At 31.0% G+C, this 27060-nt stretch overlaps 1 protein-coding gene across 1 annotated transcript in view; it reads left to right on the top strand.

The window, feature by feature from the left end:
* Positions 1-27060, top strand: part of LOC122272717 (uncharacterized) — a gene marked incomplete at its 5' end in the record, with an annotated part of 57555 nt that overhangs the window by 4653 nt on the left and 25842 nt on the right. The window contains 11 exon segments of the mRNA XM_087163278.1: positions 4656-4757; positions 5515-5616; positions 9581-9682; positions 11339-11443; positions 14342-14569; positions 18645-18764; positions 19883-19987; positions 20808-20912; positions 23722-23820; positions 24112-24261; positions 25158-25266. Coding sequence (XP_087019404.1) covers positions 4656-4757; positions 5515-5616; positions 9581-9682; positions 11339-11443; positions 14342-14569; positions 18645-18764; positions 19883-19987; positions 20808-20912; positions 23722-23820; positions 24112-24261; positions 25158-25266 — 1327 coding nt within the window.

Raw genomic sequence — 27060 nt, 5'->3', positions numbered from 1 at the left:
ATTGCGTTTTGAAGCTTAAATATATATATATTATATATATATATATATATATATATATATATATATATATATATATATATATATATATATATATATATATATATATATATATATATATATATATATATATATATATATATATATATATATATATATATATATATATATATATAAATTCGTCACGTTCCATGCGCCAAGTTCAAAATGATGAATAAAACAAAGAAAAATAATAGACATATGAAAAAAAGGGGGTGGGAAATAATAAGTAAAAAAATAAATATACAAAAATTCGATTCACTGTTCCTCCAAGGCTGATGGGAAGATCCTGTACCTCCACCACCCAATTACATTTTCGCTTTACGAAGACAACGAAAACGCAAGGATAAAAACATGTACAGACACCTTTCTTTTTATTACAAAAAAAAAATTTAAGCTATTTAGGAAGCCATGAAAATTTAATATTTCATCATTTGTCAATTCGTACTTTATTTTCAAATGACAAACTACAGAAAGGTAAAACAATCGTATGGAGTGGTATGACATATTACTTATCTCCAATCAAAAGAGACTTTAAAAATTGCCTCATCCCTCCCCCAATGAAAAAAAGAAACATTTTCGTTTAGCAAAATCACTAGATTTGTAAGATTTATAATCGAAAAAGTGAAAGGATGTGAATTGAATTTTCAATAAATTTGCCCATAAAAAAAATAGATAAATATCCCTCCCCCCAGCACTAAAAAAAAAATATTTACTCTAAATATTCAAATTTTCCGCAATAAGCTATTTTTCAACCATATAAAAATTAATAAATATTTTTTTTTTCACTTTTTCTTTAAAAAAAAAAATTATCAATTTTTCATAAATAAGTCCATTTTTTATAAATTTTTGGTTACTTGCCCCTCTTCATAACCCCAACCCTCTGAAGGTACCCTTTGATTTTAGAAAATAAGATAATACCGAAAAGAATCGAATCGTTTCACAAAACAGTTCTTTTAATGTTAAAAGATATAAAACAGCTCAAATGAATCGAATAACCAACTCAAAAAATCGTTTAAACAGTTCAATGAATCGAATGAATGTTAAAGTATAGGAAAGCGACTCAAAAGGTCAAAAGTCCAAATCGACTGTTTGAGCCGATATCAATGTTAAAAGATGCAAAACGACTCAAATGAATCGTTTAGAAGTTCAATTCAACTCTTTGAGCCGATTTCAATGTTAAGGGATAGGAAAGAGTTCAAAAGAATCGATTTGGCCTTATGATTCTTTTAATGCTAAGAGATAGACAAACAGTTCATTGATTCTTTTATTCGACTCTCGACTCTTTTTTTCTCATTGAACTCATTTTCAACCAATCAGAGGGTCGTTCATTCGATTCTCGATTCCTTTTCTCTCATTCAACTCATTTTCAACCAATCAGAGGTTTGCATTCATACTTCATTTCATTACCCAATCAGCGCAACGGTTTCATTTTCTATAGCTCTCGCTTCTTGGCATGGAATAAACGATAACATAAAATTCTGTTTTGCTTCACATTTACTGAAATTTATAAATAGAAAATTACCCGTGTATATGAAAAAATTCGCTCTTTAATACTAAATTGCTGAAAAGTAATAACAGGGCTTTACAGCTTTAATTTCTTTTTATTTGAAAGGAAGAACCGAAACTATAGAAGACAGCTTTTCAGTTGTTGTTGCCATTTTTAAATTTCTGTTTATTAATAGAGTTAATTAATTTCGTAAAAAAGAAGAGGGAGTAATGTATACTTTTCACTGCATCAGAATGCAGTACGTATTGGATTAATAACATTTTCCATTCCCTTCATTCTTCAAGCGAGTCCGTTTTATCAATCACCTCTCGAGACCAGTTGTGCGCTAACATTGACATTGGGGCCAATCTCATTGGCTGCGATTTTTCCGCCTGCAAAAAATCTCACACTTACGAGTACCTTATTGGCCAGTTTTTCACATGTAAATATTTTCAGTAAATTAGATTGCCATTCACATGATCATCGAGTGAGAATGGACCTGTGTCTATTCGACTGAGTTGGGATTTTAGCATGCCCCAATTGTATAAACGAAATGCTATAGGAAATGCATATGCGAAAGTTTGGTAAGTATGAACTCTGAATGAGCTTACACAGTGTAGAATACCATATATTGACAACAAAAAAAGAAAAAGAATCGATTCTTTTTAAAAAATGAACTTGATGAATCGATTCACAAAAAAAGAGTTGATTAAAATATCAATTCGTTCGTTTTTCGCACATCACTATTAAGGAAACGGAAGCTTCTGTATAAAGGCAGTGTACTTCATCATAATCGACTGATTGAAAACTATGCGTAACTTAAAATTTTCTCAGATTTAACCTTTTCGAGACGGGTGAGTCATATATGCATTCTCAGGGAATCGATAATCAGGTTAAAAAAGAGCCAACCTATTTTTACAACAGTTTATTTGCGGACGGGGAAAAAATAGTTTGCCTTATTCAATTCACCACTACTTAGTTCGAATTATAGTGTTAGCTTCAAAGTGAAAGCAAGAATAAGTCTTTCAAATTAACTATGCCCAAACTAAAGCTATCGCTTTTTATTTTTTTCTATTCTGATTCCGTACGAATACATTTATGACTCGCACGTCCTGAAAAGGTTAATACAACCGTTAGAAATTTACCGTATGCATGATAGAAATAGACAAATTATTTGAACTTTGCACCCAATCAAAATAAACTGGGTTTATGTATTTATATATTATCCGAATCAAATTAAGTATTATTTTACTATAAAAGATTAAAATTGCAAAAGTATAATATGTCTTTCCAACCTCACAAATATTGAGAAAACATGGAAAATAATAAATATTAATGAAAGAGAAGAAAAAAAAAATATTAAAGTGAAATTATGTTTAAAAAACAATTAAAAAAATTTATAATGTATCTTAAAAAACATTGTTAAAAATCCGGGAAAACAAAATAAAGAAAAAAGAAATAATCTCTTCATCAGCTCTCACGATTATATCCGTAAAAAGAGTGCTTTCAATTCAGTTTGTCTTAGCTACGTAACGCTTAATTTATGTTCTACACTTTCGAAACAGTGTTATTTTTATTGAAATTTTCACTCACGCGCTGTGAATTTCGAACACTACTGACGATAGTGTTAGAGGGACCCCTAATATTATGCAAAATATATTTATTATTAAAGTTTGCCTCATGTTAACCTACAACGCTTAACTATATTTCTTACATCTTCACACTGCGGTCTGTAAGGAAAATTTTCTCACAAGTGTTGAAGGTTAAATAGCGTAGCGTTAACGTTTCGGGGAACACACCACTTTGTAGATCTCAGTACAAGAGACATGAAGAATTCTTATAACCAAATTTTAAAAGTCTTATATTTTAAAACTCAAAATTTTATAAATCATTTGGCCAAGGGATTCGACGTGTCAAGAATTTCAAATTCTGACAAAAAAAAATTTTATAAAAGAGATTTAATTACATTTTTCAGCAAAACTTTCTGCACAAAAGTTTTGAATATGAGTTGTCTTAATATCTTACTAGAAGTACTTACAAGTCGGAATCTTTAACACAAAGCAAACCAACGCTTAATCTATACCTATTTTTCTAACATAGCGGGTCAAAAGACTGAACTTTATGTTTCTTGATGGAATGTATGAAATATGGATGTTAGGAAGGAAATAAACATAAAAAAACTTTATTATAATTAAATAAAATTTTACATTACCAATTTTTATTGCATTACAAACACAAAGAATAGAATTTTTAATTCAGTGCTCAATTCATTTTTTGCATGTACAGGGTGTTTCCCCTGTACATTTTCCGCAAAGATATTTCTTTTAATTATTATTATTTCAATAATTCTTATAATTATGCTTACAATTACAAGAATTATAATTCTTATAATTACTCATATAATTATAAGAATATATAAGAATTATAATTCTTATAATTACTCATATAATTATAAGAATATATAAGAATTATAATTCTTATAATTACTCATATAATTATAAGAATATATAAGAATTATAATTCTTATAATTATTCTTATAATTAATATTATTTCTTCTAAGAACTTGTGCTGTCTTGATTGTTTCGACATTTTTCTATGTAAAAGCTAACAGTTAGTTAGAAATGAAGTAAAGCTGTCAAAGTAAAATATAAGCTACTTACCAAAACATTTAGTTTTTGACACTTTTTCTGATACAAAAATGTCTATCTGAAATTTCAGGTACTTTCTTGAAATTTGAATTCACAGTTATTCTGACTGAACTAACTACGCAATAGTCTTCGTAGAAATGTGCAACTAATCGAATACAATATGTGAACACGCATTGCAACGTCATTTCTGATCCGATAACCTTATAAAGCAATTAATTGTGCTCCCGGTCAAATGACCGGTTGTGGTAAAAATAGGTATACAACAAGTATTATTTGAAACAAAAACTAAGTACAAAAAATAATAATACTGGAATATCAACTGTATATAATGGCTAGAAAAAGTCATGAAGTCAAATGTGCAAAAACGATAAGATGATAAGTGCATTTTCGATGCAAAAATGTTTAATCGGTCCTCTGACCGGTTATGGTAGTGTTGAAGAAGCGAACAATATAAACATATGTTGTTTTCATTTCTTTTTAGACTGTGATTGTGGAACTAAATCTAAAGAGTGTCGCTTTAAGAAAGGCATCAGAAGGTGCAGGTGTGAATCTGACGCCATCAACTTTGGTGACAGATGTGAAGGTAATGTGGAAATCAACAATTAAATAGCAAAGCTGATACTTAAAATAAAATTAAGGAGATATTATTCCTAACCAGGTTTTTTTTAAAATTCACTTGAAGGAATACGATGTGTCCCTACATCTTGGCTGCAGGGTGCCTAGCAGAAAAATAACTCTGGCTCTCATCAAAATCGAAAGCAATTATGTTACCAAGTTATGGAATGCTAAGAAGAATGTGTATTTTATTTTTTGAAGTGAAATATGACGATCATGAGTTTTTTTCCTTTAGTGTTATTTTATACGGGGCAGGCAAGTTTGTGTGTATAAACCTATACGTTATTTATACACTCGTAACTTCCGACAGAAAAATAAACGTTATTAAAAATACCATTTTATTAAAAATCTGTTGCTGATCGAACAAAATTATTTTCAGATTTTATATCTTCACACCCCAAACTAGGTAAGATCAAGTACTTGAATAAATCCAACAAAAAAAATGTTTCCCTGTGTAATTAAAGTCAATACGAAGCTGTTTTTGAATATTTGGCTGCTTTAACTCAGTTACAGAAATTTTTTTTCAGTAATTAATCCCAAGAAACTAAAATGGAAAGATATTACCTGATTAAAAACTTAGTTCGCATCAACATATATATATATATATATATATATATATATATATATATATATATATATATATATATATATATATAATTTGTCGTTGATAACTTTTCGTTTTATTATTTTTAAATCACTAATGTAATTTATCCATCTCTTTACAGATTGCAAATGTGGTAAAGGATCTAAAGGTTGCAATTACAAAGACGGTGTTAAAGAATGTTTTTGTAACCCAGGGTACAACGTACTGAATGGCATCTGTGAAAGTAATTCATTTTCCTTTTTATTTTAAGTTTTGAGATGATTCGTTAGGATTGATTATAGCTAAGAGGCTCAACTGTTGTACAGAGAAGGATTTCTACCAACAGGCTGTTGCCCAACCGTAAAACATTTCAACGCTTGCACCAACAGTTGTGTGAGAAAGGATCCTTTCTTTCAGCCCGGTCGGATGCAGGTCGAGCAAGAAGGGATATAATTGTGGAAGAAACTATTCTGGATATGGTGGCTGATCAGCTGAGTACAAGTACACGAGCGGTGGCTAGACAATTACAGGTATCGCAATCCACAGCATGGTTAGTACTGACGGATGAACGTTTGTGCACTTATCATGTTCAACGAGTTCAGGGGCTAACTCGAAAGGATTATCCTAATCCTGTGCAATTTGCCCGCTAGTTTCTGCAGAAGACTGCTGTAAAACCTGATTTTGTTGCAACTGGTCTTTTCACGGATGATTGAACCGTCACGCGTGATGGTGCATTTAACACCCACAATCAGCATGCCACTTATCCACTTTCGCATCAGCAACGTTTTTCTATCAATGTTTGGGCAGGAATAATCGGCGGCCATTCACTCGGCCCGTATCTTCTGCCAGAACGCCTTGACGGGAAAAATACCTCACGTTTCTGCAACAGGTGCTGTCAGACATGTTGAACGACGTTCCTTCACACATCCGGCGGGTAATGTGGTTCCAGCAGGATGGAGCACCAGCTCATTACGCACGAGAAGTGCGAAACTATCTGGACGTAACCTTTCCAAACCAATGGATTGGACGAAGTGGTCCTATAGCTTGGCCACCATGCTCGCCAGATCTTTCATGTCTCGATTTCTTCTTGTGGGGACAGCTGAAGGCTCTTATGTATGAGACTCCCATTGAATCTGTAGAAAAACTTGTCGTCAAGCTTTCGACCGCTGCAGGGGAAGTTCGCGATATGCCTGGTGTGTTTCAGAATGTTCGTCAATCTTTTCTGTGCCGTTGTACTGCATGCATAGCCACTGCAAGCCACTGTTTATCTCTCTCTCTCTCTCTCTCTCTCTCTCTCTATATATATATATATATATATATATATATATATATATATATATATATATATATATATATATATATATATATATATATATATATATATATTGGTTGGCTGGAGAGTGATCAGGCGTCTTCGAATATGAAAATAAGGAATTCTTCCAAGTAAACAAAAATGCATATTAACAAATAACTTTACACAAATATGGTCTAAAATACAATGTATCAATCAAATCCTGTATCAATCAAAGATTTCACAGTTAAGTTATCAATTATTACCATTTTAAACAATTTTGGCACAACACTAGCATTTAAAGTAGCAACTTCCGTTTTTGCATTTAATTTTGGACATTGAGAAGCTTTGCGTCCAAACTCTTCACATTTAAAACACTATAAACCCTTATCGTTATATATACGTTACAATCGTGGTTACAGAAACCATATTTCGAAATATGGTTTCTGTAACCACGATTGTAACAAATTTAATTATTAAAACTTTCAACACCAGTATTATACCTTATCATTTCATTCTTATATTCATATTTATTTTTATTCCGATTTGAAGTATCTGTTCTTACATTATAGTTATCATCATATTTTGTTTTTATTCTATCGCAGGAATAATATTTACTATCAAAGTCATGTTTTGTTTTGATTTTATCGAAAGCTCGTTTACTCTTTGTAGAATCACTTTTTATTATTATAATAAACTTTAAGTTTCTCTTTAAATTCGGACAAATTTTTGCAGCCATGCAAAACAATTTTGTTTTCATGTTTATCTTTAATCCCCTTAATTGCATAATGCATAAAAACAGTAGCATCTATTTTTCCGAAATTACATAACTCTTTCATCTTTAAATATTATTCTTAATCGGATTCAGAATCCTTCATTCTACGTCTATTCAAAAGATCGTGCAAATTAGCAGAATTAAATTCTAAAGAAAATTCATCCATCAAAGCTTCTTTTAATTTTGGCCCGAATTTATTTCTGGTACAGTTCTGACAAATTAAGAGGCGTTACCACCAAGAGATCTTTTAACAAAAATGATTTTTTGCAAATCGAATAGTTTTGAAATATTTTCGAAATGTTTGATCCAGTGAATATTTTCATGCGATTCTGCATTATACTAATAGTTATTTATACTAACATTTTGAATTACAAAATTTCTACAAGAATTATTTTTATCACATATAAAAGAATCAAAATTTTTGTTCTCTGAATTGAAAAATCACTTTCATTCTTTTTATTTATCATATTTTAATTAGTGTGCTTCGAAGTTTCGTTTTCACGTTCGTGATTATTTATTTCTTTGTCTGACTCAGAGCTGGACTCTTAGGCGTCGTTCGCAAGCTCTGCTGGTTGGTTTAAAATCATTAACAAGGTCAAAATATTCTTAGCTATTTCTGTTTTATCACTCACCTTTTTTAATATTTTTCAATTTTGTTTCAAATTTTATTACACATTTTTCTTGCTTGTTTAAACTTTGTTTAAACAATTTTTCTCCCCTCTTCATCTTGTCAAATCTAATTCATAATTTATGTTATACAACATATATAAATATGTAAATTTTTACCTTTTTCTCTTTTAAATGTTGCACCACTGATATGCGTATACTAGTTTTGTGTCATGTTACCCCTTTATTTGTTCTGAGGGAGGATTAAGGGTCAGGTTGACCCAGGAGCCTCGATAAACCCAGGCAAAGTTGCCAAAATGATTCTGTTTTATCACCTTCGAATGAAACATTGAGAATGTTAGAAACAGTTATTATTTCGCTAAGAGTGAATTTTATTCAATATCTTTCAACATATTTTAAAATTCTTCGCTTTCAATTGTGAAATCAAAACCATTGAAATTTCTTAATCGTTTTTCGATTAGAACGATCAGATTCTTCATCAAATACGAATTTATGCAGAAGTTTTATTTGATCTGTTTTTATAGTTTCTCAATGAGGAATCTATCTTCAATATCATTAAGAATCATGTTTTATAAATAAAAGTCTTTTTATAGTTTCTGAGATGAGATTGACAAGAATCGAAAGGTTAATCAGAACATCAGAAAGAACATCGTTCGCTTATTTACTGTCATCTCTAGAATCAAATATATTTATTTTGATGAAAATCAGTACTCATTTTAAATTAAGTTCATTTGAATCGAATTTCTTCACTGTCCCACTTTCTGAATCTGTGGGATATATATATATATATATATATATATATATATATATATATATATATATATATATATATATATATATATATATATATATATATATATATATATATATATATATATATATATATATTTTTAATAAAATATTGTTTGTTGTTTGTTTTTTTTTTTACTTATTATTTCCCACCCCCTTTTTTTTCATATGTCTATTAATTTTCTTTGTTTTATTCTTCATTTTGAACTTATATATATATATATATATATATATATGAATACAAGAAAACACGAAGAAAGTTAAGAAAAACAAAAACTATTAAACTAAAAACAAAATATATTAAACTATTGTATTAATATATTTTGCTTTGGCTTTATTGATACAATATCAGAAAGCACTCTCTTTTGCGAATATAATCGCGTGGGCTGATGAAAAGATTATATCTTTTTTTTCCGATTTTTTTAAATAAAATTTCATCCTTTTTTTTTAAACTGTTGTTTGTTATTTGTTTGCTTATTATTTTCCTCCCTTTTTTTATATGTCTATAATTTTTCTTTGTTTTATCTTCATTTCGAACGTATATATATATATATATATATATATATATATATATATATATATATATATATATATATATTGAGTGCTTGAAACTTGTCAACAGTTATTTTTAATTCATATATTTTTAAACAAAGTTTTTAATTAGGTAATATTCCAATTTTTTACAGGATTCACTTCCACTTATGTAATTTATCCATCTCTTTACAGATTGCAAATGTGGTAAAGGATCTAAAGGTTGTGTTTTCAAAAACGGTGTTAAAGAATGTTTTTGTAATCCAGGGTATAACGAACTGAATGGCATCTGTGAAAGTAATGCATTTTCCTTTTTATTTCATGTTTTGAGATAAGTCATTATATAAAATGTAATTTAAGAATAGGTAGAATATGTAAATCAAATATCTAAACTAGATATTTTAATTAGATATGCATTCTCTCAAAATAAGCAAAACTGATAACACAATTTATATTTTAAATGTGAGCACACTTTTCTCCGTCCAATGGTTTTGATTGTAAACATCGAAAAAAAATAATTTATAGTTGGGACCAACATTACAAAACTATATAATTTTATTTCTTTCATTTAAATAAGTTGTTCTAGACACGCGAAGGAGCGGAGTAGACGTAGAGTCTAATGTGAACGGATGGAAGAACATGGAGTCTAAAGTGAAGAAATCGAAATACTTGGCAGAGAAGCATTTTGCAGGAAACTTAGTCCTTCATCCACACTTAGCTTTAGGAAGAATATATATTTTATTATAACCGTTATTGAACAGCCGCCCCAATGTTTTGTACTAATGTTCAACTCTATAGACTTGTAATTTTGAACACAATCCAGAAGACAATGAAATTCCTGGATCAAGTATTAGGAGAAATATATCTTCTTGGAGGACTAACCCGCATTTGCGTTACATGGAGAGAAAAACAACGAAAACATCCCACGGTTAACCTGATGGCAAGGGAACTCTAACCTAGCCCATGATCTGTCTACCACTGACGATATTTTGCGTCAGCACTGTAGTCGGTGCGAGCTGGGTGCATATCGACCAGCTATTGCTGGGATTCGAATCCGGTTCACTTCATTGGAAGTCGACCGCTCTACCTCCTGAGCACCACGTCTCGGAAGAACATTTTTAAAAAAATATTCGCTGAATAAAGTTCTTTTGCATCAAATTCAGATTATTAATTGATATGAATTAAAGAAGAAGCCTAAAAATGTATTGCCATCTAAACTTAATAATAATGTAATGAAATTAATTAATTAATTAAATGTACAATGCGTGTGAATTCGATTAAACCTATTAATTACTGAAGTTGGCAAAATGGTCATTTCTCTGCTGCAGAGAGTATTGTAAGAAGTGGGCGTTTCATTACCGTTTATGACGCAATATGTTAAGGTCATATGTTTTTCAGCTTAAGTGTTATGTTTTATACCCATTATACGTATATGCACAAGCGTACATGTATCTATACAATCCTTTACGTTCTTTATAAACTTGTACAATCAGACGAAGAAATAAATTTAACTAAAAATACAATTTTAAAAACAAAGAAAATCTGTAGTTTTCGGAATAAAACTCATTACAATTTTGAAATCCTCGGATTAGGTAAGATCAAGTTTTGTTATAAATGCAATAATTTTTTTCCCTCAGTCTTATTTTTTTTTAACTATAGAGCTATGATTCGGACATGGAAATGTTGCCACTACAAAGAAATATTTTTCGAGAGAACTGCATACGTCAGATGTTGTGATAAATAGTAAAAATTCCTTTTATTATCGATGGCGTCTGTTTCTGGAATCCTCTGATTTAGCTTAACTTACGGATAGAAATCATTGTTATTATCATTTTTTGTATTTGCTTACATATGATCTAAGATAATGTTCTTGTATACAACGATCTTTTATAGTCCCTTATAGTTGAATGTTCATTCATAAATGAATATTTAAGGTACTCGTTAAAATTTCAGAATGTGATTGTGGCAGTCATTCAAAAGACTGCAAATTTAAAGATGGTAAGAAAGTTTGTACATGTGAACCTGGATTTAAAGCAGGAAATTATAGTATCTGTACACGTAAGTAATTTACTTATTTTCTCCATCGAATCTGTGTTTTTATGTAACATTTTAATTGGGAATCATATTTTTATACAACATGGTGATGAGCCATATATTTACAAAAACAAAGAGGATGATAAATGTACTATGTGATTCAGAAAGCTCACATCAATATTGGATGCATTTGCTCTTTTAAATTATTGTCCATTGGCCAAATGGGTGTTGTTTAGGGTTTGAGGGTGATTGCTCCTTATTTGGACGTCATCACACTTTTCAGCTGTCTTCAAGAGTTATAGTAAACAGTGCGCATGCTTCGTCATTGCATGCGCTGCTATGGCGATTGCTGCTGTTTGATAATTTTTTTAGAATTCTTTTTTTCACTTTTAATTTTGCTATGCATTAAGTTGGTGAGTTTATTTTTGAGATATGGGACCAGAAAGATCCCATAAATTCCTCTTGAATTGAGAATAAGAGATTTCATCATTTGAACGATATTTTTATTCTTTTAATTAAGAATCAAAAATTCTAACCTACAGTTAAACTGGATCGTTCTCAATACTAATTCAGGTAAATATCACAAATAGAGGAGATAAAAAAAAATCAGTACTCATTCTAAATTAGACAACAACCATTTTGCCAATGGGTAACCTACTGTGATCGCCTTTCAGCGATCGCAATTTTTTTTAGCAACTGTCTCGCTTTTGTTGCTACGTTTTTTTCACATGTTTTGGCGTACCTTTTGGAACCGTCAGATGACAACGATCGATTAATCGATCACATGAAAGCGAATTATTGATGTCTCGCATGCTGCTGAACATTCCACCGAAACAGAAGTTAATTGTCATAGAAATCATGCAGGTGTTTACTTGCATAATGAAGACAATTGAAGCGGTCAATGTTAAAAAGGGGTTTGTTACAAATCTGCACTTTCGAGGAAAAAAATGTGTCAGTTGTGGAAAGATTGTTTTAAATATTTCCTAGCTGTTGGATTCTCTTCTTTGGGCAGTCTAAAAAATTAACCTGTATATGATAATCGGTGATTGATATTCCAAAAACAACTAAAAACATATTTTCGTAAAAGTGTTACCCTTTTTTAACATTTTCCACCTCAATTATGTTCTCATACGAAGATTTACATAAATCTGACAATTGCTTTAAATATTTTTATTATATTTAATTTTTATTCGCTTCTGTTTTGTTGAGCTTTTTTCGAATTTATCTCATTATTCTCTCCATCCCGTTGCCTTGACCCTAGTTGGGCTCAAAATTGGCTTGTTATCGGTCCTATATGAACATACTTCGAGAGACCAAAATTGGGATGTCTAGATTTTTTAATATTGGTCCCATACTGGGCCACTATTGGTCTATATACAACCAATATAGGGCTTATGTTGGCCGAATAATGACTATAAAATATCGGGAGAACCCGACAACTCTATTTAGGGCCGATATGGATTGTCAAGTGGCTGTAAAATATCAAGTGAATAGGACAATTCTATATAGGACCACTATCGGAAAAATAACGAACTTTGAATCCTTATTAAGCCAAGATTCGTGAATATTAGTCCAATGAGGGCCAAGTTATTTTGCTACTCGGGATGCTGTGTAGATTTTAATAATAAACTGATATTATTTTAAATATCCAAGTATCATAAACGAATAATTCTTACTTTACATTGTATCGTAAAAATAAATTTTATGTGTGTCACATCATTCAGTACTACTGAAAGATACTCTTAAAGATTCAGTGATACTTTCAGCTTTACTGAAAATGGCGTTAGCTACTTTACACGAAATAGTGTCTAACATTTTCAGTGTTTCGGCATCACGCATGGAATAATCCAGGTTTCTTAATGTTGTGAAACACCATGAACCAAGACTTATTTATGCTGCTTTACCAGGCAACTGTGGTGCAAAGTATTTGCTACCATTTTAGGTGTTGACACCTCAATTTTGAATTTCTTGTTGCTTACGTTGATTTTCATTTTGTATGTTAAAAGGTCATAGATATGGTACTCACCTCTTTTTGGTTTTTATAAGATTATTTTACGTAAAAGTATTAATAATTATAGATTTCAGAATTTTCGAATCATGCTTTACCTGCTTGGATATACAATTTCGTTTGCATGTAAAGAGACAATATTACAATAATAACAATTTATCTACTTCGTTACTTTAGAAAAGGTCGTCTATCAACAATTATTATCTTTATCTATGAAAATATGCTGAATGTTATGAATACTTTACACCACTGTGGTGTAAATTATTTGCTACCATTTTAGGAGCAGACACCTCAATTTTGAATTTCTTGTTGCTTACGTTAATTTTTATAGTGTATGTTGGCAGGTCATAGATAAACTACTCATCGTTTTTTATTTTTTACAGCAATCATAATCTTTATGAAAATCAAATTACACAGTCAAACTAGATCTTAATTACAGATTATAATTACAGGTTATTATAAATTATAGATTATGTTATATTTATTTGACCTGTAACCTGGAAGTTCTAAATAATTATTATGAAAATCAAATAACACAATAAAATTAGATAATCAGATTGTAATTAATTATAGATTATGTTATATTTATTTGACCTGTCATTCTGAGAGTCCACATTATTAAAAATGATAGAAAAATAACTCTCCAAAAATCAAACGTTTTTCAAGAAATTTCACAAGTACTTCAAAATATTACATCGTACCCTAAAGATCTTTAAATTATTAAAATGTCTCGGTGTCTTATAAAACATCTAAATGTCCAAATTATTTTCTAAATCTTAAATTAAATCCTTTTTTTACCATTTTAAATTTGTGGGGAAAATTTTGCACTTCTGTATTTATTCTGATTTTTAGAAAACAACTTTTCCTACATTGTTAACAGGCTAATATTGCCAAATTTACACCTTGATTTTCAGCTATGTGCGATGACAAACACGCATGCGCAAACGGAGCACGTTGCTTGCAGGACATCTGCGTGTGTTTGACAGGCACGGGTGGACCATACTGTGAGACCATCTATGAATGTGAAAACAAGCTTTGTGGTGATGACGTCACCTGCCAATATGATAGCCGTACCCAAAGAGCTTACTGCCAGTGCAAAGCTGCTCAACAGACGTACGACAGCGACGATAAATCCTGTAAAAGTAAGTCTTTCTTTTCAGTATTTAGATTTTCCACGAAAGCATAGGTCTGGAAATTGTTCATTCTCTGATGACATCCTCTCAGCCTGATGAAGCCATTCTGGTTCACTTATTGTACCGGCCGAAAAAGCAAAGGGTTAACCTGTTCTAGACGGGCAAGTCCTTAATGCATTCGTACAGAATCAAAATCAGGATGGAAAAAAACGGGAAGCTTAAATAGCCAATTTAACAGGCTTATTTTTGCTATCACTGTAATTATAACTTCAGTTTTTAATGTAATAACTATTTTTTTGGACAATAGATCGCGTATCTCGGAAGCCCTGACCGATTCATCTGATATGATGACAGTAGAAAATGTATAAAAGTGTGCCTTGATGACGTAAAAATAAGGAATGACAGAGAAACATAAAATCACAACATAATCATATACATTATAAAGAATGAAAAGTGATGTGTAGAGGCGCAGAATTAACATAGGAATTAAAACCACTGTTCAAAAAGTAACTAAAATTTTTAGTTTCAACTGTGTAATGGTGAATTAAATTAATCGAACTTTTATTATCATAATGACCTCTTATAAACTGCATAGACAACAAGAAATACTCTAAAAGTTTTATCTTTCCTACCCTGTTTGTCAGAAGAATGACGCGACAATGCCGTAACCAACCTTTACAATCAGAATATGAAGATAGATTTTGAGTGCGCTGATTGGATTTCTTGACAACGCCTTCTGTTAAGTCTTTTTGGAGCTCCCACCCCCCCTTAATTGTTTCTCCGTAATTTGTTCTGCTGATATTTCATTTTTGTCCAGCTTTGCTTTTATTGCGATCGCAACACTCGAATACGCTATCTGGGGAGGTACCATGACTGGTTCTGTATCTTGACCCTTCCCTTTCCTTCTCTTCTTAGTAGTATAGGAATGTACTACATTTCCCCCTTCTTTATTTATCGTATTTAATTTACAAAAACACTTTTTTAAAAGTTCTTAAACGCTTTCTTTTAGAATTATGTTCAAAAGTAATTTTCATTTCCAAATAGTATTCTAGTTTAAAAAGTTTTTAATCTATTTAAAAATCAAGACAGAAACCAACATACTTTTATAACCGTCGTTGAACAGCCGACCCAATTTCATGGGTTTACGACTACTAACGTTCAACTCCGTAGCCTTGTAATTTTGAACCAATCCAGAAGACAAGGAAACTCCTGGATCAGTAACCCCAGATGTATTGATTTGTTGTGGGAACATGGAGGACTTTGAGACTCAACAGATTTAACGTGCATCAGTCACCATTTACTACACGGGGAGTCTTCGGCCGGCGAGGATCGAACCCACGACCTCTTGGATATGGGCCCAGCGCCCTACCGACCAGGCTATCCCGGCAAAAACCAACATACTTCATTCTCCTGTGACTCTGAAAGCGTGCGAAGTGTTGCCATAGGTAGAGAGTTCTGCTCTACGCCACCTGTAGCCCATTTCGATCGCCAATAGATATTGCTGCTTTCAGACACTTCTTTTACGTTCTTTCTGCGGTACTTTTATAAGCACACTATAGTGACAAACAAATAATTTCCTGCAATTAAATAATTAAAAGAAATTCCAAATGCAGTAGAAATATATTATAATTAAAAGGGTGGACATTTTTGCGAATTTATTCGCCCGTCACTCATTGTATTAATTTAGAGAACAAATCAAAATCATTCAGTTTGATTTTGAAGGGAGCTATGCATGAAAAATTAATATAATAAACATCTTTAAGGACATTTGCTCGATTTCCTTAATGTCAAATAATAGTATTTCGGTACTAAAAACATTTAACAGACACAAGAAAACATTCAAAGCAAGTTATAAGTAGGTAGATTAAATGCGGATCTCTTAGTTTCACTTTATTAAAACAAATTGTCACGATAAATAGAATATAAAATTTAAAACTTATTAATTTAATTTTAGTAATCCACACTAAATAAATAAAATATTATTTCAATTCGATAAATGTCAATTTAAAACAATTTAGTTTTCATTTCATAGTAAATATAAGAATTTAGCAAGGCATTTAAACTCAGACTTCAAAGTTATTCAATAAATTAAATTGATATTAGCTTCATAAGAATTCATGCATGTGATAGTTATAAATGTAACAAATAACGCGTTTCCAATGAAAATTAAATACAGAATTTCGTTTAATAACTAAAACTATTTCTTTTCAACAAAAAATCTTTATCCGTGAGGTTTCGAAGTTCTGGAAATTCATTTTGTATTTGTCTGTTCCCCAAATTCTTTTACCCACTTGCTGCAATTTTCAAAATTTCGAACATCGCTTTTAAAGGTAATAATTTCTATTTCATTTATAAATAAAGAAGGCAGTTTCTCAGACTAAAAAACTGACCTTTCAAGTTTGAAAGAGCAGCTTTAGTATAAAATCACTCTGTGCTTAAAATAGCAAGTATAGCAAAATGAAATACATCACAGATCACGTTGCCGCGAAATCCAATCAACGCACTCAAAATCTTTTTTCAGATTCTGTGGTTTTAAAGGTTAGTTACATGCATCCCGCTTCGAAGAGGTCAAACTAATGTCACGGAAATAGTTTTGCTTCCACTTTAATTTAAACATAACTTATATGCATTAGCTTTGAGTATGTTTTCATAACCAAAATTAGCGAATTAGTTAGCACATTAGCATGCAAATTAGTTAGTGCTAAGTAAATCCCGTCTTTTAATAAGACTATTAAAAAAATCGTTTAAATACCAGTTTCTTTCTTTTTACTCCTAAAAAAATAATTATGAAATACTTATAGTCGCAGGGATACTACGGGTGGTTATAGCTGTATAAAGTTGGCAACTATTAAAAAGTAAAAACCTATTAAACGAGATTAAAATTTAAATTTTTTTTTCTAGCATATTCCTTTCAGTATCCTATTGAAAAAAAATAAAAAAAAATTTTTCGCTTTATACAGGAATAATTTACAATTGTGATAGTTACGATTGAACAGTTAAATAGTTTAAAAAAATAAAAATGAATTGAATTTTTACGACTTCTTACATTTTCTGTCGCCGTGGCATCCCTTCAAGCACTAATCATCAAGAAAATTCTTGCAAGCATGAATTTACAAACAGCCATAAATATTTCTAGGAATCTGAGGGACCCTAGTAATGTTAACACATCCAAGCTTGCCTCAACAGTATGAGACAACACTGGGCTCGTGTTGTCGATTCATTAAAGAAAGGCTAAACGAAAATGATTATAAAATCTGCAATAAGCATACAACATACACAATAACTCCTATTACCAAAAACGTCTGAAGTCGCTATTAAATCAAAAAATAAAAAAGAACTTTTATACCGTAAGATTCTTTAATTTTTTAATATGGTGCTTAACATTGTAGTTCTTTGTCTAATAACTAATATATTTATTGGATGTAAATTGATATACGCAACTGATATATGCATTTGATGCAAATTAATGTATGCAACTGTTACGTGTTACTTTGTAACTTGATGTATGCAGCTGATACATGTTATCTTCTTGATATATGCACCTAATGTGAGAATATGTAACTGTAACTTTCAGACACTAAGATCTGGCAACGCCATCGCCGAGACTCATCTGATCAGTCTGTTTACAAACACCGCGTCGTTCAGACGCTCGTATCATTCATTCGTAATTTCCATTTTATTCCTATTTACATCAAATAAATATTTTTAGTTGATATCTGTTTCCTACGTATCATTGCTCAAATTAAGCTCTCGCTAACACGTAAGACATGTTATCTTGTAATTTGATACACACAACTGATACATGTTATCTTGTAACTTGATATATGCATCTGATACATGTTATAACTTAACTTTATATATGTAACTGATACACGTTATCTTTTAATTTGATGTATGTACCTGATCCATGTTATCTAGTAGCTTGATTTATAAAAGCGTAATACAGTTTTTCTACTTTGCAAAATTTTTGCAGAGAAATTTTGAATTATAAATAACAGAAGTCAACCGTTTTTCTATACTAGCCCATGTCCACACTATTCCCCTCTCCTGTAGAGCTGATGATTTTTTTATCTTATATTTTCAGAATGCAGTTGCGGTGATGATTTAAAAACTGAATGGGAGAGATGTGATTTCGTACTTGGAAAAAAAGTATGCCAATGTACTGAAGGATATGCTTATAGTCCTAAAGCGGATAAATGCCTAGGTATACTTCTTTGTTATAAAGCATCATCAGAAAAATATTGTGTGTATAACTTGTATGAAAAATAATTAAAATACTTTAAATTCATAAAAATAATTACCTAACATCTATGAGCGAAATATAAGAAATTGACCAATTATACTTATAAAATTTAAAAAAATATTAAATAAAAATGTTAACTGTATTAAATTTAAAAAAATTTTTTAGTAGTTTTTAGGAGGAACAATATAGTTGAAACCTGTGAAAAAAGACGGATTTTTAATGAATTTTGCAATGATTGGTATTAACTTAATTGGCATATATTTTTTTTTTTATTGTACATATTTTAATCTTCAATTTATCCTGTTACAAACACATAACTTTGAAAAATTCGCGCTCATATAATACAATGTTTTCATTTTATTTTATTTTTGAATTATCCATGTCCTGTTGCACTCACAAGTGGAAAAAATTATCCAAATTATGGTTTATAAATGACCGATATCCAGTAATAACAAATGATTGATATTTTATTAATAATATTTCATAAATGACAAATATCCATTAGTAATGGTGATCCAAATTATTAGTAATGGTTCATAAATTACTGAGGTCTGTTAATAATGATTATTTAATAATTTATTAATGTTTGTTCACAAATGACTGTAACTAGTAGGAATAAATTGATTGGAATTTTGTCAGTTAATGTTCACAAATGACTGATATCTAGTAATAATGATTAATTAATATTTTATAATTGATTGTTCATAATTTACATATGTCTAGTAATAATAAATTGATTAGTATTCTATTAATAAGAGCTCATAAATCACTGATATCTAGTAATAATGATTGAGTGATTCTATGTTAATAAGTGTTCATAAAAGACTGATATAGATATGAATAACAAAAAAACCTGTCTTTAATTGTTATTTTACTACAACAATAAAAAAAAAGTATTTCTTTTACAGTCAGAGTGTTATCTTTTACAACCATTAATAATTTTTGAAAAAATATGTTGAAATATCTAGGAAACTTCGTTATATCGAATTATGATACACTTTTTTATGTATATTTCTTCGAATCTTAAAAATCATTACGTTTTGTGATACTTTTTTTAAAAAAATATATATCTTTTTTAGAATGTGATTGTGGAAATAATTCAAAAACATGCCCTTTTGAAGACAAAGGTGAAAAAGTTTGTCAATGTTTCAAGGGATATATTGACAATTTTGGAACATGCAAAAGTAAATAATTTCTTATATCTTCTTCTTTCTGACCATTTAATGAGCATTTTTTTCATTGAAGTCTAAATTTGTAATTTTTTTAAAAAATTTATAAAAATTCGTGCAACCATAAATAAAAAAAATTAAAAACCTTTGTTAAAACCAGAAATAATAATAGATTCTTAAATTGCATTTGAATCAAAAGAAAATATCAAATGACAATGTGGAAACGTCAGAGAATTTTATTATATTTGTTTTATGCTCGCAACCTGTTAGCATTTATGAATTACGCAAACTCCTATGAATGGTAAAATTACGTATAAATTTAAACGAAAATCACAATAAAAGAAATTTCTAGAATATTAAGCCTGTTCACACATCACCTTGTAAGCGTAACATAAGCGTAAGGATACACCGGAAGTTTTCTAAATTTCTTCTAGTTTTAGGAAGCATGTTATTGCTTATATTCAGTCAACCATCGATGAACCATGCATGTAGACTTGTCCAACCGGTTCGCCAGTGACGGTAACTTCAGACTGTCACTTTTTTTCTAATGCGCATGCGCTGGATCTTGATACATATGATGTTCTGTTAAATCTGAGTATGTTGCTCACCCTGTAAGCTGTTTTTCTGCTATAACGTACCGAATAGAGCAATTCCCCGCGTTCGTTATGCATTAGAAGAACTGGACTTCTCCTTTTCTGTATTCTTTGCCTTGAACACAACATCTCTTGCAGTATCTCTATTTCACACCTCTTTCAGTCCTGATAGTAGCGTTTATTTAAACTTATTCGTTACGCAAAACATTGTATTTTTATAGCTTTTTTTTACATTTTTTCAGAATGCGAGTGTGGATCGAATGGCGAATGTTCTTTCGATGGCAACGGGAACTTTTCGAAGTGTCTCTGCGATTCTGGTTTTTCCGAAAATTCTGGGAAATGTGTCCGTAAGTTTGTGCTCAAATAATTGGAATTTACTTTTTCGTTAGAATACTGATGGCAATACAGTTTTGTCCAGACAATGAATTCACTTAGCCAACTAAAATATTACTAGAGTCGGGATGTGTTTAAGACACTGCACTCACGTTCATGAGAACGGGAGTTTGAATCCAGCCAACTGAAAAATAATGACTGGTGCAAGTTACATCTGTTGGGTCACAAAGTCCTCCATATTTCTATAAGAAATATACTTCTGGGGGTACTGAATTGAAGACTGATTGTTCTCTGGTTCAGGTCAAAATTACGCCTCCCGATGCGGTGAATCGGGTTCGAATCCCAGTGATGGCTGGAAGTAGTTTCTATTATAACTCCAGAAACGGTCAAGAGAATTTTTGGCAGCATGTAAAAGTTGTATTTTTTTTTAAATATTTTTTGTTGTCATTGGCGTCGAGACATATTTTGGTTTTGACATTTGATCAGCGTGTAAAAATTATTATTTTAAACCCCTGTACCAAAAGTATTTCAGAAATGTTAAAATGCAGTGACGTTTGAAAAAAGTGTTTTCCTTTTTTGCCATTTCTCTCTCAAGGCTGCCAACTTTTTACGCTTTTTGTGAAACTTTTTTCTGGTGGTAGCTACGCTAGTGTTTAATGTGCTATTTTTAATCATTTAAACTTATTTTGTATACCACTACATATAAGTGATTTAAAAGTTCTTTTTTCAAAGCCACTTTGTACCAGCTCTTTCGTGGTGAGTCTTGTAAAATGTTGGAATCCAAAAATTCTAAAAGCTTTGGGTTTAAAATGTCTGCCCATCTTTTAAATATAGTGGTTGGCAGGCCAGTTCTCAAGAACGGAAATGCAAATACTTTCCAGTTGTTGTTGTTGTCGTCGTCGGCCCATACGGCAGAGGTGGTGCGATTGTTCTTGTTTTTCAGTGGCGCCATCTATGGCCAAGAATTCGACTTCTGCCACTCCCGCAATTTTATTTTGACCTGAACCAGAGAACGATCAATCTCCAAATCAGTACCCCTAAGGGTATAACTTGTAATGGGAACATGGAGTACTTTGTGACCCGACATAATTAACGTGCACCAATCACCATTTACTACACAGGGATTTTTCGGCTCCCTGGATTCGAACTCCCGTTCTCATGAATACTTTCTAGTAATAGAGCGATAATTATGTTTTGATGTATAATTCTTAATTCAGTAAATTTTTGAGTAAAAATATGTGCCCACACATTCAAATTACTTCCAACCTTATATAAAGGAATGTTTACCTCTATATGATGCATACATACATATTTTATAAGAAGATACACGCAAAGATTCAATACAAATTTCATAGGAAGATAAATTTTCATAAAAGCCACAATAATTAAAATAAAGAGTTGAAATATCTGCCTTAATGCTTGTCTTCTTGCCGCCTCTAATGGGATGCTCAAATAAAAAACGGAGAGCCCTGAATATCTTTTGATCGATCTTCGCGTTCTAGGACTCAATCTCAATGGTTATAGAGAGAGTGATCTCAAATATGCTAATTAATTACTACATAGGATATTTTAAGTTACAAAATCAGACTTCAAAACGTACTTTCTCTGAATAAACATATCGTTTTTTCGACGCACACGGATTTCTGACTCTCAAAATATATGGGATAGCCGCCATCTGGTAAATATGTTAATAATTAGGGTAGGTGAGTGGTCCAAAGTTTGGAGTTGTTTCCTATTAATTTTATTTTAATTGTTCCTTTACTACTACTTAGTAAAATCTTTTTCAGTGACCGCACAAGTTGGCTGGTATGTTGGCTGGTATGTTGGCTGGTATTCCGTGAATGACCAAAATCAGAAGAATGTCGACTTTCACCTGTGAATGTCAACAATCACATAGTGGCTTTGGAGAATGTCCAAAATATTTGTTTTTTTCCGATTTGATATTAATCTATTCGTTGTTATTATTATATTTATTCAATATTTTAATACCTGGCTAGGACAGATTAGGAGAAACATCAGTGTTGGGAGTACCGGTTAAATCTATACCGGACAGTGGCACTTAATTTTAAAAAAACATCACTGTAGGGTATACCGGGCAAATGTATACCGGGGAGTCTCACTGAACCTTAAAAACACATTGTAGGGCGTACTGGGCAGTTGCTCTTAACTAGACCAAATATATATTTCAGGCATTTACCAAAGCGACTATGTGATTGCCAACATTCACCTATATATATATCTGTGTGTGTGTGTGTGTGTGTGCGTGCGTGCGTGCGTGCGTGCGTGCGTGCGTGCGTGCGTGCGTGCGTGCGTGCGTGCGTGCGTGCGTGCGTGCGTGCGTGCGTGCGTGCGTGCGTGTGTGTGTGTGTGTGTGTGTGTGTGTGTGTACGTACACATTGATTTCAGACATCTCTGATTTCAGACATTGTGAATCTGTATAAAATTTGTTACGACATTAAATATAAAAATGAAATCTTCCGGAAATTCCCGAAGATTTTCATCGCGTGTTATGATAATATTTCGGAAAAAAACACATCCCAGGATGACAGGTATATGCCAACTGCCAAATGTTCAGTTTTCTTAAATGATAATTTTAATTCCTTTTCCCCTTTTTTCTTCTTAGTTTTATAAAGTTAATCCTTAATCATTATTACAAAAGGAAAATTTCAAACTTACATATAGAAGATTTTATGATGAGGAGATAGCGCGACATTTTTTGATTTGTATAACAGTATGTTTATAATTTTTATAAAATTATATATTATTGTTGTATATATTATGTATATTTATTTATTTTATTTATGTTATTTTCTTATATTTTAGTTTGTGATTGTGGACCCAAATCCAAATGTTCATTCCAAAATAAAAGAAAAATGTGCTTGTGTGCTAAAGGATACAAGGATGACGAAGGATACTGTACAGGTAAAAGTATTTTTAATTAAAATAAATCTCATACTATAAATTATAAAGCTAAATTTTTCACATTTGCGTAAAGTTTCATTTTTATATTTCAAGTGATAGTAAAATTTATGCTTTCTATTTATGAATGTATAAATTTAGCTCGAAATTATTTTAACCACCACTACAGATAAATTGATTAAACATGTGTTCAAGTTTTCGATAATCATATGATGGTGTGTTAAACCTTTTCCTAATAAAAGAAAAATGTTTTTACCTTCGAGTGATATAGAGTTACTAATTTAATTTTTCTAGACATCGACGAATGCTTGAATACTGAAGCCTGTCCAGGACCTGGAACACTCTGTGAGAACACCTTTGGAAGCTATAAATGTCGATGCCAACAAGGGTACCAAGGGCGTTCTCCAACCGAGACTGACAAGAAAAGTCTGTGTGAAAAGATAGGTTGGTATTGTTTTTTTACCTACGTGTACGCACACAGATATATATATATATATATATATATATATATATATATATATATATATATATATATATATATATATATATATATATATATATATATATATATATATATATATATATATATATATATAAAGGAGTAAGTTCATTTTAATTCGGTACTCGCTTTATAGATTTCGTTTTGTATTTTGTTCTTTATTTTACATTTTATTTTCTATTTTTAGCTTGATATATTTTTTACTTAATATATTCTACTTTTGTTTCATTTTTTTAGTGCTCCTTTCTCTATTGTATTAATATATTTTGCTTTGGCTCTATTGATCCGATATTAGAAAGGACTTTGCGGATAGAATCTTTTGAGTTGATGAAGAGATTATATCTTCTCATTATTTGTTTTCCATCTTTTTACTTCTTTCCGTCTTTTTACTCCTTTCATAAATCTTTATTGTTTTCCATGTTTTCTCTATATCGAGAATCACATAGTCACTTTGGTGAATGCCCGAAATATAGTTGTCATATCTGATTTGATATTAATAAAAGTCGTTGCTTTCATTATATTTATTCGATATTTTAATATCTGCTGAGGATAGATTAGGAGAAACATCAGCGTTTGGAGAACCTTGAAAATGTATACCGAGTATTGGTACTGAACCTTAAAATAACATCTGTGTATGGTATAGCATGCAAATGAATACTGGACAGTTGCACTTAACTTGACCTAGTGTATATTTCGTACATTTACAAAAGCGACTATGCGATTGTCAACATTAACTGATGTTATAATGTTTCTTTTTAATCTTCCATTAAAAGTGATCGTGGAAAGTTAAAAAATATTTTGTTACTGTCATAGAATAATGTTAAAAACATTTCAATTGCAGTTGAGTCAGGGCCAAATTACACCCCATGGAAGATTGGTTATGGACTTCTAAGTGTTGGATTCATTATAATTATTGCCTGTTTGGGCTATATCATCTTCCGAATGCATAAGTGAGTATATATTGCATAGTTGCCTTATTATATGGCGTAATAAATTGCATAGCCATTTACTTATTTGTCTTAGGTAAAATAATTTTTCAAGCGGAAATTATAAATATGTAATAAATAATAATATGTTAAATAATTATTTGATATAGTATGTAATAAATAATAATATGTTATGTCGGCATAAAATATATATATGTTATTGTGAATGACCGAAATAGGTGGTTGTTGACTTTCCACCGGTGAAAGTTGAGAATCACATCGTCTTTATGATAAATGTCTGAAATATGTACTAGATCTAGTTAAGTTCCACAGCCCGGTATGCCCTACATCAATGTTTTTCAAGATCAAGTGTCCAGTATGCATTTAACCGGTAGTCCAAACACTTATGTTTCTCCTTATCTATCTTCAGCAGATATTAAAACTATAGAATAAGTAGAATAATATCAACAATTAAATGAATATCAAATCGGATGTAACAAATATTTCTGATATTCACCATAGCGACTATGTGATTGTTGACATTCACCGGTGAAAGGCAACATTGTCTTGATTTCGGTTATTTACTGTAACGTACATATTGTTTGCCTAATAAATATAAACAAACGACTACCAATAGTCAACTCCGTTGGCTTGTAATTTTCAACCCAATACAGAAGACAAAGGACCTTCTGGATCAAGTAGTGGGAGAAAATTGCTTTTATTGAGGACTGATACGCATTAACGTTACATGGCGAGGAAAAGCACGAAAATCTCTCACGGTTAGCCTGACGGCAAGAGGACTCTAGCCAACGCGACCTATAACTGAAAGCCTTAGCACGGTTTTTTTTATAGGTTATCCGATCTGACCACTATGAAGGTAAACCAGTTCACGAAAGAGTCATTTAATAGAAAATCTATTAGAAAGAAGAAAGTGGTAGAAAATATGTGTCTAAATTTTTTTTTTAATTTATGAATATAATTGGTTTGTCTTATTTACTAGTCAACCACTACAGATTCAATTCTTAAATATATATGAGAATTTAGGTTCAAGCGAACAACTGGCTCATTTTTTAAATAGTCTGCGCAGACAACTTATAAGGAACCGTGCACTACAGAGAATATTATCAGTCAGGTGTTAAATTTGTATCGAAGAGCCATCGCTCGGATTAGAACCAATGTCTCTTCATCGGGATGAAAAATCGATTACAAAATAGTTTCGGCACCCATTAGTTTCGGCATAGTTTCGGCACCCTAACCCATTCATCATGAAGTATTTACAAGTTGAATTAAAAAACATTTTGAATTATGCAGCATTTAGGTAGCATTACAGAAGATCAAGCATATTTGCTTGATAAATTAAACATGATTTGATATTTAATATAAGTCATGATTTATGCAATAATCAGAAATTTTCGTGAATATAAAAAGCACAATTGATAATTAAGCATTGATTGGTATTAAATTTGATGCAATCATAGGTTGTGATTAAAATATGAATTAAATTAATATATAAACAATTACAATGGATATTTTAGCATTGAATGGAATTTAAATTTGATGCATTCATAAGTTATGATAAATTATGAGTAAAATTGGAATATATGCAAATGCGATTGACAATTTAGCATTGAATAAAGTTAGAATTGTGTAATTTTAAGTTGAGAATGACATATCTGGAAAAGTGGTGAATCTTATAAGCCTACGGATTGTTTAGAAATAGTGGTGGATAAAAATCTACTAATTTGAATTTATTAAACCAAGAATCACAATTAACAAACTACCACTTGAAAATATTTATTCGCTGTCCTGAACAAGTTG

The sequence above is a fragment of the Parasteatoda tepidariorum genome, chromosome 5 (assembly GCF_982258835.1).
Source record: "Parasteatoda tepidariorum strain Cologne lab strain chromosome 5, Ptep-v5.0, whole genome shotgun sequence".
Lineage (NCBI taxonomy): Eukaryota > Metazoa > Arthropoda > Arachnida > Araneae > Theridiidae > Parasteatoda > Parasteatoda tepidariorum.
This window is presented reverse-complemented; position numbering and strand designations above follow the sequence as displayed.